At 34.1% G+C, this 17,142-nt stretch overlaps 1 protein-coding gene across 1 annotated transcript in view; it reads right to left on the bottom strand.

Moving 5' to 3' along the window:
* col24a1 (collagen type XXIV alpha 1 chain) overlaps positions 1-17,142 on the bottom strand; it is a gene marked incomplete at its 5' end in the record, with an annotated part of 101,198 nt that overhangs the window by 24,712 nt on the left and 59,344 nt on the right. The window contains 15 exons of the mRNA XM_079400418.1: positions 203-310; positions 624-677; positions 864-971; positions 1,784-1,837; positions 2,344-2,397; positions 3,356-3,409; positions 3,738-3,791; positions 4,979-5,032; positions 8,078-8,122; positions 8,358-8,402; positions 8,681-8,734; positions 14,493-14,546; positions 14,666-14,719; positions 15,795-15,848; positions 16,029-16,082. Coding sequence (XP_079256544.1) covers positions 203-310; positions 624-677; positions 864-971; positions 1,784-1,837; positions 2,344-2,397; positions 3,356-3,409; positions 3,738-3,791; positions 4,979-5,032; positions 8,078-8,122; positions 8,358-8,402; positions 8,681-8,734; positions 14,493-14,546; positions 14,666-14,719; positions 15,795-15,848; positions 16,029-16,082 — 900 coding nt within the window. The remainder of the gene's footprint in view (positions 1-202; positions 311-623; positions 678-863; positions 972-1,783; positions 1,838-2,343; positions 2,398-3,355; positions 3,410-3,737; positions 3,792-4,978; positions 5,033-8,077; positions 8,123-8,357; positions 8,403-8,680; positions 8,735-14,492; positions 14,547-14,665; positions 14,720-15,794; positions 15,849-16,028; positions 16,083-17,142) is intronic.

Here is a 17,142-nt window from a genome sequence, read left to right as displayed (position 1 = left end):
AGCTTCAGAACACTTTGAAATTTCCCCCTTGTTAGTAAATTTAGTGCATCAATTTCTCTCATTTGTACTGTATCGTTTTGCACTGCTATTGCAGTCCCTTTGTGATGGTGATTAAGTTACTTAATCATCTTTGGGCTTTGCACAGCCATTTCTCAACATCAGAAAGAGTGAAGGGATGCATGAAAGGAGAAAGCACACTAACTGCGGGTCCTCTGGTTCCTCGAGCGCCTTTGAGTCCTCTCTCACCCGTCTGTCCTATTTCGCCAGATGAGCCCATTTCTCCCAAGTGACCTGGCGGCCCTTTTTCACCCTACCAAAGAGTAAGATGGAAATATCAATGAGCAGGACTGGTTTGAGTTGTTTACAAGTGAGAATGACAAGAAAAAATAATGACTGTATTGTGAAAATAAAGAGCAGAATGCGTCCTAGTCAAACCAAAGTGAAAAAGAGTTGCGCAGGGCTCTATTCTAGGTCCATTTTATTTCTGACACAATACTGCCGGTTGTAAAGACTTCTGTTTCCACCTTTGTGCAATTAAAATTAAATGGTCCAATGTATTGTTTGAATGCTATTTAATTCAGATTAGTTGCCATAATTTATTTTGATTCACAAGTTTTGGTTACCTTCTTTCCTGGACGTCCACGGTTACCAGGCAGACCCTGTTTGCCCTCAGGTCCCTGATGAAGAAACATATCAAGAAACAACTTCACATTACCAGAACAAATTTCAGACTCAAAATCATCATCATCATCAAATTTCATCTCAAAATACACTTGCATTATCTAAAGAGCTGTTTGGATTGATTTTGTCCACTAACACACAATGAAATGACAAATGCAGATTAGATTCACTCCATCACTCACTGGGAAGCCCTTTTTGCCAGGATCTCCAGGAGGTCCTATTGGGCCAGAGTCACCAATCTCCCCCCTTTCTCCAGCTTCTCCCATTGGTCCACGGTCGCCTGGCTCACCCTGAGAATTATAACAGAATAAAAACAAACCTTAAATGAGAATTTTTCCCAAACATGTGTGGGTTTCGGTACAATGGTTTTGGGAGTCAACAAAATATGGTGACTAAAACACAATGTACCCAAGAGCATACTAGGTCAACCAAAGAAAAAAATCTCAGCAAACAGTTTTTATACAACTTATGTACTGTTGGTGCTGAATAACTGAAAAAAAAAAATCGAAGGATTTACTTTGTAATTATTTATGAAATTTACTAGCAACTTCTGCGTGAAACCTTTCAAAGAAATGACAAGTAACATTGAATTAAAAATGAAATTTTGAAATAGAAAGAAGCATTTTCTTGTAAAATATACCTTTTAGTTATTCATATAACTTTGATAAATCAATTTTGACAGAATATTGATAAAAACTGGCAGAAAATGGTTTTGAGGCGACATGTTTGTGCAACAACACATTGTGCCTTTCTCATCATTCTCTAAAATAGATCAAATAGAAAATAATTAAACATTAAAATTAAAAATAAATAAAATGCTAAAGTAGTCAAATTTTAACCAAAATCTTGTTTCAATTTTGTTGTATTAGAGCTAGCAAGAATTTTAAAAATAAATATTAAAATGCCTAATTTTATTCAAAAACCAAAACAACTTGTAAAAGTGTTCCTGTAGCTCAGATGATAAAAGCATGGTGCTAGCAACGCTGGGTCATGGGTTTGACTCCCAGGAAAAGCATGATAATATGTATAAATGCAGTGCAAGTCAATGTAGATAAATGCATTAATGTAAATGCAAAGTAGGAAAGCTAATCTGGAGCCTCACCTTTGGTCCGTCCTTCCCTTGATGCCCGTCCTCTCCAGGTGGCCCTGGAGGACCCTAAAACAAACAGTAACATGTAAGACCAGGAAAGCATCATGGGATTCATCCCAAAAACCAGCTGAAACTGCAGCAGAAATGTGCTTATTAGTTTTTCCTAATAACTATTACAGCCATTTTTATTCGTATTACTAAATCAACATATCTGATTGCAATATTAACAAGATTGTGAATAAATATTTTATAGTTTGAATAACAATGTACTGAGAATGAAATTTATGATTTATTTTGGGGTGAAATACGAGCTGGAAAAATGCATGACAGGTTTCATGAGATTCACTTGAGTAGAACGCTGCTCCCGATGCCATAATATCCAATAACAAACACAGAGAATTGCTTGAATAATTGAGGAATCAGAGACAAAGACGTCCAGTGTGTGAGAGCCCGAGGGTCCTTCTGTCAGATTATTGACACTGTTGGCTCACGTCAGTTAAAGCAATGAAAATACACTGATGGATCACGTTCACTCGAAGGTTTAGGAGCAGGAATGAGGTCGCTTCACTCACTCTGATGCCCGGTTGGCCCAATTCACCCTCCTCTCCGACATGCCCCATTTCACCCTGGAAAAAGACAGAAATACACAGTTGCAAATGCCAACAGTTCTTGCTTTAATACTGTTTATATTGGAGCTTGTCAGTAGAAATCATCCATTTCCATTGCATTTCATTGCAAACAGCAGCTTGGACATTCTGCTTAATGTCCCCGTTTGTGCTCCACAGCATTAGAAATATGGTAACCTATAAAGCCTACTATATCATTTTTTCAGTATAATTGTACAAACATCCAGCTTCAGCTGCTACACATGTCTTGTTGCTGTCAAATCTTGTCTGATTTTGATCAAGTAAACATCAGAATAACTGCAGTAATATTTCCAGATGAACTCTTTCTGGACTGAAGCAGCTCAGCTTTACTTGATTCTCCATCAATAAATTTCTAGAATAATCAGTGCATCTCAAATCTGATCATCAGGATCTTTTGAGGAGCGTTCGTTTCCAGAAGCTTTACTTTCACTGTTCCTCAGCGGAGGACTGATCTGATCATCAGGATCTTCTGAGGAGCCTTTATTTCTTCATCTCTCAATCAGCATTGCATTGCATTATATGTTTGGATCATTTACATCTCATCTGACTAAGACATATTACTGGAGATATAGAGCGATGACTGATATTTAGATCATTTTATGTCAGTATCTGCTCTACTGTTAGAAAGATCTCACTGATTTACATTACAAGCATCAGAATTTCATCTTACTTTTAGTCAATATAAATATCAGCATCTGCACCAAATTGCGTATTTTTGCTCACTTTGGGCCTCTGAATAAAATTGAGCTGTTTTTTCCTCTATATTCGAACTATATCAGACTGTATGAGCCATAAAATCCTGATGTTTTTTTATATAAAACGCCACAATAAACACATTTGCAAAATTTATTTTAATATTTTAATCAATCATCTGTTCCATTTCAGTTTGCATTTCTGTCTATTGTTTCATGTCAGGCTTTACAGGGTTTTGCCTCACCTTGATTCCAGGTTCACCCACAGGCCCCTGCTCTCCTTCAGGTCCTGGAGGTCCCTGTGCATGCACAAGCGGACGAGAACAAGTCAAAATAACACGTGTGCTCATATATCAGACTCAAAACACAGAAATAATGCTAAATGAAATAACCTGCAACATAATTAATTTACTAAACGATTCAAATGTGCTATTATTAATGGTTCTGCAGTGCACCGTGTTGTTTTACCCTCCTTCGGGTGCCTATATTATGTCATCTCTATTGAATTCAGTATTATCTAACTCTGCACTGTACTGCATTATCCCCTTTTTAAGTTGCATGCTATTGCATAATTGAACACAGAAGAAATCCATTGCACATAAAAATTCAGCTTCTTTCAGGAAGTACCTCGTGACCTTGCTCTCCATCTGGTCCCGGGTCCCCCGGAGGGCCTCTGGAGCCCTGAACAATCAAAGAAACATGAAATAATGAAGTCATGCACAATTCAAACACTTTTCCCATAAACAGTCTTGTTTTGATATTATAAATGAGATTTACATGAATTGTCCTTGGCACATGATGTGAAGAGATCTTTCGATTACGCCTGGCTAGAGCTGAATTTTGCCTTGTGACACGTGAACAGCACAAAAGTGTGGATGCATGTTTAAATGTGCGCATAAGCGTGTGTCAACATGAGGACATTGAGATGCACACGGCATCAAAGACTGGGAACATGAACCCGTTCCAGAAATGCTGTTAAATATCTTTCATCTGCTGACAGAGCGGCTGATTACGTTTAGATGTAATGACACAAAACATTCGTGCTCAATGCCAGAAATGCCACAACGAGCAGAGAAACGCCTCACAAACCCACGGAGGTCTTCACATCATGACTTACATGTGTTGCACAAGAAAGATGCATCAATGAGTCACGCCATGCACGCTTGCTGAGACTATACACATTTCTGAAGCTTCAGCACATTGCTAGCCATATGAACACAATGTGCAATGCAAACAAGTATCCTTCAGTTGATGCAGTTTTAGATTTATATACAATCTACACTCAATCATACTTTACTGCAGTCCAAAACTGTGTTTTATTTAAATATGACATGCATTTAAATTAATCAGGTTGTTATAGTTAAAACTAAAAGCTAAAACTACAAAAAATCATTTTTGTTAATTGAAATATAGCTGAAATAAAATTAAATGTAAAAATTTGATGAAATTAACTTAAAAAATTAATGAAAATTAGAAGTGATATACATGTGTAAGCACTAAAATGACAAACTAAAACTGAAATAAAATGAAAGCTATATACAAAAACAAAAACTTAAACAAAAAAATGAAAACTGAAAATATATAAATTATTAAATTATTATAAGTTACATATACACACACACACACACACACATACATATATATATATATATATATATACACACACACACACAACAAATACTATAATAGTATACAAATAATAAATAATACTAAAATAGCACTAAACCTGGCACTATATGTGCTGCTATAAAGTTGTCTCATGCATAATAAGTCTTTTTAATTCATTTTCTACATGAGAACAGCCCTTTCTATGTAAAGGAGGCTCATTTAAGAACGCAAACTGTTGTATTTTGTGTTGTAATACTCACAGGTTCACCTGGCGGACCTTTTTCACCTGTGCTTCCGGCAGGACCTGCTTTACCCTGCAAAACACACACACACACACACACACACACACACACACACACACACACACACACACACACACACACACACACACACACACACGTTGGTTTTTGTGGTTTATGGGGACTCTCCATAGGCGTAATGGTTTTTATACTGAACAAACTGTGTGTGCTATTGCCCTACACCAACCCTACACCTAAACTTAGCCCTCACAGGAGACTTGGTGCATTTTTAGATTTTCAAAAAAACACCATTTAGTATGTTTTTTAAGCCTTTTGAATTACGAGGACATAGGCAGTGTCCTCATGAACCACCTTCATATTGTAATACCTCTGTCATACCCATGTCATTATACAAATTTGTGTCCTCATAAACCACATAAACATACACACACACGTTCAGACATAATAAAATCAGATTACACATAAAAAAAAGTTGTTTAAAAAATGACTCATAGATCAGAAATACCACAAATGAGATCTCTACAATATCTTGTTCGGAGTTGCTTTCCACATCTATTCATCTAACATTGCTCCTTTTCAGAATGGAAACGTCTAAATTTGTGTTTGTTTCAGGACCATGAGCCGTAATCCAGCAGGGACCCACAGCCTTTCTGCTCTCATTTTCATCTGTTTTTCTTTCCGTCTTTATCAGACGCTGATACGCGGAGAAACAGGAACCGCTGGCTTTAACGTCCACCTGTCTTATCAATGTATTTCTCAGCAAAATCTCACTGTTCCCACAACAGAGATGCTCGACGTTCTGTTTCCATGACTGCTCAAAGCAATGCACCGCTGATACTGTGAGTGCTGTAGTGCTTCAATAACATTAGTGGCGGATTTTTATCACCCCATTCATCAAAAGTCATAAGTGCACTTCATTTTCCAGCAGTAAATATGACTTACACAAAGATGCATTAATAACAGTCATAAACGCTTCCATATGTGCCCCTCTCAACTATACCTTCACGTCACAGGCTTCATACTCATGCAAAAAAAGTCCACTCAGAAAATATTTTAAGGCATGAACCTGGTTTATAATTGGCTCGTAAGTATTGGCTATAATTGGCTAACAATGTTTTTGGCAACACATTTGACCATTTTAATATCATTATTTCAATATTTCTGATTATCAAAATAAAATAATAGTATTTATTTAAACAAACATAACATTTTTGGCATCACATTTGACCATTTTAATAAGCTAATTTGAACAAGTGAGTATTCAAATATAATATTTATTTAAATAAAACTATTTTTAGCAACATATTTTACTATTACATACAATACTCTTATTTTAATATGAATAATAGTATTAATTTCAACAACAATATTAACATTTCAGCATATTTTACAATTTTTATTTTATTATTTTAATACCTTTGAGTATAGTATTAAATAATTTAAATAGTAATAATATATTATTTTTCATAGTATTTAAGTAAAACTAATATTTTTGGCAACATATTTTGCTCATATTTTATTTTATTATTATTTTTTTTAAACCAATATATCCACACAAGCATACTGATTTCTGAAGGATAATGTGACATTGAAGACTGGGGTAATGATGCTGATAATGTTACATAATAACATTTCACAATATTACGTTTTATTTTTATTTTTTTTAATAAAAGTAGCCTTGGTGAGCAGAAGATTTCTTCTAAATTTTAATGAATTTTTCAAAAACATTAAAAACCTTCCAGACCATAAACATTTGAACACTAGTGTATATTTTGCTGTTGAATAAGCCGCTAACAGTCTGTCAACATTCACCAGTCATCTCTGACAGTATTTGCATATCCTAGTGCTCTGATTCACTGTTATTAAACAGGTGTGTCTCTGGATCATATCACCACACATCTGCAGCATTAAAGCAGGGATTATCTGTTCACAGGAAGCCTGCGGTTTAAACATCATAAATCATCTGAGTTATAAATGAATCCGCAGCGCTTTAATGAGGCTGTGAAACAGAACAGAACTACACAATCGCAGTCAGCCACTAGAGGACGATGTGAGCTCGAGAGCATTAAAACCCCTCAGGCCTGTGTGAACACTAAACGCTTCGACACACACTTCACACTTCCTGACAGCAAACACACACATGCTTCATTACAGGAAAACACAGACGCTTGACACAGCGTCTCAGACCAGAGCCATCTCAATATCCTGCAATATGTGTGATGAATAGGGATGGGAAACATAAGGAGGCTCCACTATACAATTCTGGTTGCTTAACAATTATTTTTTTATAATTTTGATCATTAAAACAAAATAATAGCAATTATTTAAGAAAAAAAAATATTTTTTGATATTTTATTATTTTAGTCAGATTGTTTAAATACCTAAATATAAAACAAAATAGTTGTATTTATATAAACTTTACTTAAAATTTTATTTGAAAAATTATTTAAAATCATTTTTGTTTTAAATACTGTATTTTTGGCAATATACTATATTTTAATATTTTTTAAATATTAAAAGAAAATTGTATTAAATAAATATTAGTATTTTTTAAATAGTATTTTTGGCAACACGTCTGACTTAATATTTTTGTGATTTTTTATATTTTATTTATCATTAAAAGAAAACAACAATACCTATTTAAACAAAAACGTATATATTTTAGGCAATATTTAACAATTTTATTATGATTATTTTAAAACCTTTGAGTACTCAAATAAAACAATAGTATTTATTTAAACAAAAATAATAGTATTTTTATATTAACATATTTTACTGACTCAATATGATTATTTGAATACTTTTGAGTATTAAGAGAAAATTATATTATTTATTTAAAACTAAGAGCATTTTTGGTAATGTATTGTACTGTTTTAAACTGATTATTTAATACTTTTGAATATTAAAATATTAAAACACGCTGTATTATTTTAATGGCATTAGTTTGACACTTTTGAGTATTAAAAGAAAGTAATAGTATTGATTTAAACAAAATATTAGTATTTCGGATATAATATTTTACTTAAAATAAAGTATATTATAATTTGAAGTGTTTTTAAATAAAGAAGGTTGCACCACAATTGTTAGAATAAGACTTACAGGCGCTCCTGCTGCTCCTCTCTTCCCTGGAGTTCCAGCTTTACCCTAAAAACAAACACAAACACACATGAAAGAGTTCAACTGAAGCTTACTGATCTCCTCTGAACCAAAATGAGCTCAAAACTGTCTGCGGTTGAAATCTACATTATGTGAGATGAAGCTGTTTTTCCATACGAAAATGTCCCACATTAAGATTTTGTCAGATTCTTCTAGCTTCTAGGGAAAATATAATCTAAATTTTACATTTTGAATTGATTTTCAAGTGTTCAGAGTTACTTACGATGAATCCTGGAGCTCCATTCTTCCCTGGCGATCCCTTTTCACCCTGCAAAGCAAAAGCGGTCGAGCTGTCAAGCATGTGTGACGTGTGTCTGTTCATAGCTTTGTAATGCAAATCACAATGCAATTGTTTTGGGTTTTGTAGTGGTGGAAAGTTTTCTATCCTGTGTTATATTTCCTATTGGAACAGGAAGTTGGTGTGCGACAGAGAAAGAGACATAAATGTCATCACAAAGTTTTCCCAGAACAAAAGATTTTAACTTTTGCATAGCTATATAATTCTCTATGTGTGTATATGTTTTGGATCTGTAGAGGATCTGGTACCTTTACGCCCTCAGGGCCCAGCTCTCCTGGAGGGCCGTCAGGTCCCCTCGGGCCCTAAAAGAAAAAAACTATCGGTGAACAGGGTAAAAAAATTTAACAAATATATATCATCATACAACAAAATATCAACAAAAGTGTATTAGAATGTGTTTAAATGTGCAAATGATGTATTATCTAGTTGAATATGCACTAAATTACATAAAATTCCAGAAGATAAATCTGAACATCGCATAAAGCCAGATTCAAAATTCTTGTTTGATTTTGTTGACATACACTATATTGCCAAAAGCATTGCCTCTGTGTATAAGACTTTAAATGCAGACCTTGAGCCAAAACCTCATCACCAAACACCAATGACTTGTATAAAGTCACACCAGAGGTGTTCAGCTGGGATCAAGACTTGTCTTTCTGCAGACCAGTCAAGTTCTTCCACACTGACTCAATCAATCATGTCTTTTTGAACCGTGTCTTATACACAGAGGCACTGTCATGTTAGAATAGAAAAGTGTTCTGTCCAAACTGTTGCTATAAAATTAGAAGCACACAATTCCCTAGAATATCATTATATGCTTTAACATTAAGATTTGTACTCCTAGAAATTACTAAAGTAGTCAAACATGTTCATTAGAACGGGGTGCCAATACTTTTGGCAATATAGTGTATAAGAGTTAAACATTTTTGTAGAGGGGATTTTGGATCTCTTTTTTTATCACTCCATAAATCAGAAAAATACTGTCAACAACCAGAAAAATATATTTCACCATGTTTTTAGTAATAAACAGTTGTATAAACTCAGGTGAATACTATATGAACAAACCCCTCAGCAAAAACCTTCAGAATATAGAGAGGAATAAAACTGCTAAGTTTGGTGTTTGTAAGTGCTGCCGAAGTGGAGAAAAAACTTTTAAAGATATGCATTTTAATTGAAAACTACAGATGCAAATAGATAAAACACAATAAAATAAAAAACTTTAATGTGTATTTTGGATATTTTCTTTCCACTAGTCTAAAAGAGGATTCTGTTTTCACTAAAACCAATGAAATTCTGCAAAAAAGAATGAAAGTAAAAATAAAAGATAACATAGGGAAAAAAATCACCATGTTTTAAGGGATAAAATATTGTATAAATCAGTGTGAATGATATATGAACAAACCCCTCAGTACAAACCTTCAGAATATAAATAGAAATAAAACTGCTAAGTTTGGTGAATGTAAGTGCTGCTGAAGTGGAGGAAAAAACTTTTAAAGATATATATTGTAATTGAAATTTACAAACACAAACATGGATAACGTGTCATAAAATAAACCTTAGCGTGTATTTTGGATGTTTTCTTTCTTCTAGTATGAAACAACACATTATGAAAAGCCAAACAGTCCAAAATCTATTAGATTTATTACATCAAGTTCATCGTTATAAACAGTCCAGCTGGTTGATCAATGAGCCAACAGAGCGGAGACGCCTCACGCCAGACCAAACACACGGGGAATCAAAGACAAGCCAAACAAAACCAAAGCAGAGAGAATCTGTTACAGAAACTAGTGCATTGCTTCGCTGTCTGTTGTCTACTGTCTATATACAGTAAGCATAACCAACAGGCAACCTCATTAGTGAACACACTATATAGACCACTTAAGCTCACGAGAGACGGAACTCACTATTGATTATATTAGTTTGGTGATAGGATGTTACTAATATGTGATATGTATAATTTAGTGTTGTTATTGTGAACTAAAACTAAAACTATTAAAAATTATTTTCATTAATTGACAAAGTAAAATAAATTTAAAAAATATAAAATATAAATTAAATTATAAACTCATATCATCAAAATGTACAGTAACTTAAACTGTTGCATTGGCATCTAAGTTTTGAAAATTACTAAATATATTAGAAAACTTAAAGTGTAACATCAAAACTTACAGCAACGAACTCAAATATTACTCCATATTACTCAAATGTAATAAAATAAAGCTAAATAGAAATATTTAAAGAAACATAATAAAAAATGACAAAAGCACAAAGAAACATTACTAAAACTTCAACTATAATTACTGAAATTCAACTTAAAATACAAATAAATTAAACCTAAAAATATTGAAAAACCAATAAAAATTACTAAAACATATCTAAAATTTATAAAACAAAAATAAAGCTAATTATAAATATTAATAACAAAAACTAATAAAATGATTAAAGTACCTAACAAAACTACTAAATATTACACTAAAATGAAAATGAAAACTAATATACCTACAATAGCATATAAATAACAGCAAAAAATACAAATATCACATATCATTAAACAATTCAATTCAATCTATTATTTTCAGTACTAAATTAATTATATATGGGATTATAAAAGCGGTTTTTATGACAAAATTATTTTATTTTGTCCACAATCCTGGACTGAGCTTGTTGCAGTGCATTCTCAAATAAATTGCCTTTGTATTTCTTCAGAATAAGGGATCTTAAAAGGCACTATAATGTATTGAATAGCCACTGCATTTGAAACATGCTTATAATGTGTTAAAGGGTTCATATGATGCGATTTCAAGTTTTCCTTTCTCTTTGGAGTGTTACAAGCTGTTGATGCATATATAATGCATATATGCATAAATAATATCCCTGTAGTTGCAAAGACTAAAGTATCAAACCCAAAGAGATATTCTTTATAAAAGTTAAGACTTGTCCATGCCCTCCTAAAACGGCTCATTTAATCACGCCCCCATGTCAATGTCACTGTGTGGGAAGATTTGCATAACACCGCCCAAATGTATACGCAGTGAAAGAAGGCATTATTTTTATATAATAAAAATATGTATTGTTGTAGTATTGTAGCTGTAGTATTGTTGCTGCCGCCGGCGCCATGTCCTGGAGACGCTGTGTTTCGTTGTGAAAGCGAAACTACTTTGTTTGGGCTTCCAAAAGAGGACACAACTAGAAATCAGTGGTTCAGTTGTATTTACAACACTGTTCCAGAACAGTTCAACCCAAATATTTGTCATGAGCCGGGTTTGATTCCAGTTTTCTTTTCCTTTCTATTTCTTGCTCTGCCTCCTAGACCCAGCTGAGCGCTCGCGCTGATTGGGACGGCACCTGTTTCCTTTTGACGCTGATCTGTTCCTCTATTTCTCTCTGTGTGTTTCTAGACGACTTTGTCAGATTATTGTGCTACGCAGCCATTCTGCCTGCTCTCTTTCTATGGACTACCGCTACTCTGTTGTGTTCGATCAAGTACGGTCCTGACCTGTTTGGTCAAGTCGAGTCCTGTCAAGTGTCTGACCTGTTCTCTGCCCAGTTGCCTGCGGCCAGTGGTTCATTACCTCCGGGCACAGCCCTCCGGACTGTACAACCTTCAGTGGAAGTTGCCGCTCGCCGCTCCGACCGGGATCGCACTTCCTCTCGTTCAAGTCAAGTCTGCTTCTATGTTCCAGTTTATGCTCCTGTATGATCTTCCAGTTTTGCATATGCCTGATGCAGCTAGCGAACAACAGACTGCTTGAGTTCGTTTTGTGGACTATAAATTCTCTGTTTGACTTGCCTTTGCTTCTGGGTCCCTTTGTGACATTTGACAATATTAGAGTGTGTGCAGCGCATTTTACAGAAGACTATTTCCTGAACCTGGAAGAGTAGCCGGCCTGCACAAAGGCTGTTTCTATAAAGTGGGGCAATTCCAACTTTGCAAGGACAGTCTGGTGCTTCTGACTCACAGCCTGTAAGTATGTTTTTATATTTAAAGAATTTGCTACTGACGATTCAAACGCGAGTTTTCAGCAATGTAGAGTAGTGCTTGTTTGTCATTTCTCTGATCACAAATGCAGACATGATAATGTTTTGTAAAAAGACAGTATAAGTCATTATAATCAGTAATTATCTCCCCACTGGATGCAACAAATGCCTCGTTTATAATGGGTTTTATTGTTTTAGTCTCGTCATGCCGGGACACGGCATCACAATACGGTAAGTGGTGTAACATTTCCGTCTCACGCTTGAGGTATTCAGCCAATCACAAGGCACAGGATAGCTGGCCAATCAGAGCACACCTCGCTTCTAAGAACGATGAGCTTTGTAAAAATCAACGTGTTTCAGAAAGGGGGAGCATAGAGGAGCAACAATAATGTACAGTATGTGGAAAATGTGTTTTTTGAACCTTAAACCACATAAACACACTGCATTACACCAAATAATGTTCTTTTTAGCAATGTCATATGACCCCTTTAAAAGCTGTCTATGCAGATGCGCACTAGGTTTTGGAGCAGAAGCACAGAGCCAGAGAGTCTCGTCTGTTGACTTTGGGTTCATGAACGGAGACTCTCGACGCTCTGTTCAGGATGTGTAAGCGATCTGTCTGTCTTGTTTTCACAAGGGGGTTTGAAGTGGCCCGTTCTCACCATCATTAAAATCAGATCTGCACTGTTTTATATAAACAGAACGGAGGGGAACGCTCTCTTAATTGCCGAGTTTGTCGTGAACCTCAAACATCTTTTCATCAGCTTCTGTGGCTCCTGACAGACTTCATCCTGTGTCATTAGGACTCACGTCAAACATGCTCTTTCTCTTTGTCATTTATTATGTTAGTCAAGCTCTCCTGCAAGTAATTGAGTTTTCTTAAACATTTACCCTCACGGTGACCTGCTATTAATTAAACCAGCTGTTTCTGCTTCTGTACTTTTAAGACAGTTACTTTTTATTACATACATTAAACACTTTAAATGTTATTCTGCCAGCTTTATTCAGAAAAAAGTAAATAAAAAAATACAAATAATATAAATAAAAATATAGAAATATATATATCTATATAATATATATAGAAATCTGTATATTCTCATCAATCATTCTATAGCATCATGGTTACTATCATTAACTAAAACATCTTCATTACTGGAAATAAAATAAAACATTTAAAAATATATACATTATATTTCAACTATTCTCATTTTCATTTAGTTTAAGCATGAAAATAATTAATAAACTAAAATCTAAACAAAAACTACATACACTGAAAAAAATTGTAGTCACACCAAGTATCACATTTAATTAAATGTGAGATTTTGAGGTAGATAAACTGAAATGGTATATATTTTTTTGTAAAATGTACTCCAATGACCTTTGTCTCATTTACAACTTTACAAAAGCAAAAATATAATTACCAAAATTTCAACAAAAATTAAAAATTAAAAATAAAATCTAATTCAAAATATCAAGTGTATATCAGTATAAAAATGCTAATAAAATTAAATATATATGTATTTATATGTTGGATTCAGATGAAGCCTCTCAGATAAGTGTGAGATAAAGACCATCCGTGGTAATTGTGTTACATACAGACGACATATTAGTTTTGACCACTAGAGGTCCCAGTGGTTTATCTAGAAACACCATTCACTCAAAAAAACTAAACAAAAAACAAACAAACTTCTAGCCACTGAACACATAAAGAGCTGAATGCTTATAGCCTTAAGCATTTTTAGGATCACTAAGATTTTTTTTGCACTGTGACGTTATTTTCAATAATGAATTGTTATTAAAATACAGCCACAAAGCAACAAAATAGTAATGGTCTTTAAAAGAAAATGCTTATTTTTCTTTATATTAAAAAAATAAATTATATTAAATTATAAGTTTGTCTGTGTCTTATAAATCTATAAAAGTTGAAATACCTGTTTATTTCTTGGCAACAATCACACAAATGAGCTTATAAGCCAAATTTCCACCAATCGAATCTCTCTTCTCCAGTTCAGATTCCAGTTTGCTTTGTTCTAGCCACATTGACATCATTATATAAACAACAACAACAACTAAAAATCTTACCCTTCGTCCTTTCGTCCCGGAAACACCTGCTCCTCCTCTTGGCCCTTGTGGACCCTTGAGAAAAAGAGACAGACAGAAAAAGAGTAAAATTTCAAGTGGAAAGTTACTCTCAACCTCAATCTTTTAAAACAAAATCTGCATCTCAAACCGCAGAGGATCGTGGGTTAACTTACTGGTGGACCTTGTGGGCCAAAATCCCCAGGACCTCCTGGAAGACCCGGATACCCCTTAAACAGACACACGGTTAACACCATCAACCCAACTAACTAGTGAACAGATTCAGATTGGACTAACTCAGTTTTATAAATGATTTATGCACAAATTTTTTCTGTATAAATCATTGGTACAACCCTCCCCACTCTCCAAGAACTGTACTCATCCAGAGTGAGCAAAAGGGCTGGTAAAATCACTCTGGACCCCTCACATCCAGCACACTCCCTCTTTGAACGACCAGACACAAGAACAGTTTCTTCCCTCAGGCAATCCAGCTCATGAACACTCAACAATAAACGTGGAGCACACAACTATAATACACTATCCATTCACCACACTCACTAATTTTATTTTCTCATTTCTAATTTGCACATACTTGACCTGTACATACATAGTTGTCTATATTATATATTGTGTTTTTGCTGCTTTGTACATTCTATTTGTATATTATTATTTTATTATCTGTGTCCTGTTGCTGTCTCTCTGTTGCTCTGTGGAGCTTCTGTCACTAAAACAAATTCCTTATATGTGTAAACATACCTGGCCAATAAAGCTCATTCATTCTGATTCTGAAATCTGTTCTACATGTGTTCACAAGTGATTTACACACGTTTTGCATCAAGAAACAAATAGTTCTGCTGGTGTTTCATGAAAGAGGCCCAGTATAATTTATCATTATTAATTATGTTCTTCCTCATTATTTTTGCCTTGTTTTTCAGTACAAATATCTAAACACTCTCATAATGTATATACTTGTGTAAAATGATGTCTTATTAGAATTCAGAATACTTTTAATAAAATAAAATAATTTTTATGTATAATAATGTTATTCAGAATTCAAAGATTTAAGAATGAATTAAGAATGTTTCTTGTTTTAAGCATAAACACTTTATTAAAATCTTTTTTTTTTTTTTTTGAAAATGAGACAAATTCTCATGTCATTTGGCTTCTCAAGTAAATGTATCTTGATTTAAGAATCTTTAGATGTTTTTACTGGAAAACAAGACAAAAAATAATGAGTAAGAATATCGTTTTTTGCAGTGTAATGCATTTTAATGTCACATTTGGTAATGTGAAATAAGTTCTTACTGTTGAACCTTTCTCTCCTGGAGGACCCAAAGGACCAGGAGGACCTCGATCACCCTGAAAAATAGTTAAAAACACAAACATGATTACATTTTCAGATCTATTTCAATCTAAAATCAGGTTTCACTGTACACTGTCATGTTTAATAAAGAGATTTTCTAGCAGAATCATGTAACCGAATAAATTTGGATCATGACGCTTGTGTGGTTTAACATACAGACTCTGTCTCGGTTTTACCTTTTCTCCAGGTTGTCCAATCACTCCGGTTATTCCAATCAGTCCCACCGGACCCTGAACAACACAGAGAACAACACAGAGAATAAGAGCTGGTTATACACACACACACAGACACACACACACACACACACACACACACACACACTCACTCACACACACCACACACACACACACACACACACACACCTGCATTCCTCATGTCAGATTTTGGAAAGCATTCTGACAGGAACTGAATAATTGCTTTACAAGAATAAATGCATGTGTGTGTGAATATTTGAATACTATACTATAATATTTATAACAGTTTAGAAGTTTAAGGTCAGAAAAATATTTTTTACTAAAAGTAATTACTACTTGTATTCATCAAGGACGCATTAAATTTATCAACAGTGACAGTAAAGTCATTAATAATGTTACAAAGGATTTTTATTTCAAATAAATGCAGTTTTTTTAACTTTCTATTTATCTGTGAATCCTGTTTCAACAAAAATACTCGGCAGCACGATTGTTTTCAGTATTGATAATAATCAGAAATGTTTCTTGAGCAGCAAATCAGTACATTAGAATGATTTCTGAAGATCATGTGACACTGAAGACTGGAATAATGATAATACATAATATAGAAATAAATATTTTAAATTGTAATAATAGTTCACAATTTTTACTGTATTTTTGATTAAATAAATGCAACCTTGGGGAGAATATAATATAATATGATATAATTATAATATAACATGAATGTTAGGATGCTTTTATGGTATTTTTGGAAAGTGATAGTTTAAATGAATTGAATGGTAGAAAGTAAGTAATACATGAGGGTGAGTAAATGATGACTGAATTCTCATTTTGGGGTGAACTGTCTCTTTAAGACTGTCCTGCATCTTCACACACTGACTATAATAATCTGTAATGATTCCACAGCGGGACATTTACTAACATGCTAAACTACTCACATCCATCTTGTTGATAACAAATCAATGCATTATGACAGTGTGGATTAAATAAAGCTCTGTTTCCAGCGCCGCACTAAACACAATGAACTCAATGTGCATTTACACTCCCAGCACTCATAAATCATCACAGACGTGGAACGTCACACTCCTGTACAGGATTT

This window comes from Barbus barbus (genome assembly GCF_936440315.1).
Source record: "Barbus barbus genome assembly, chromosome: 40".
In the NCBI taxonomy this organism is placed as follows: Eukaryota; Metazoa; Chordata; class Actinopteri; order Cypriniformes; family Cyprinidae; genus Barbus; species Barbus barbus.
This window is presented reverse-complemented; position numbering and strand designations above follow the sequence as displayed.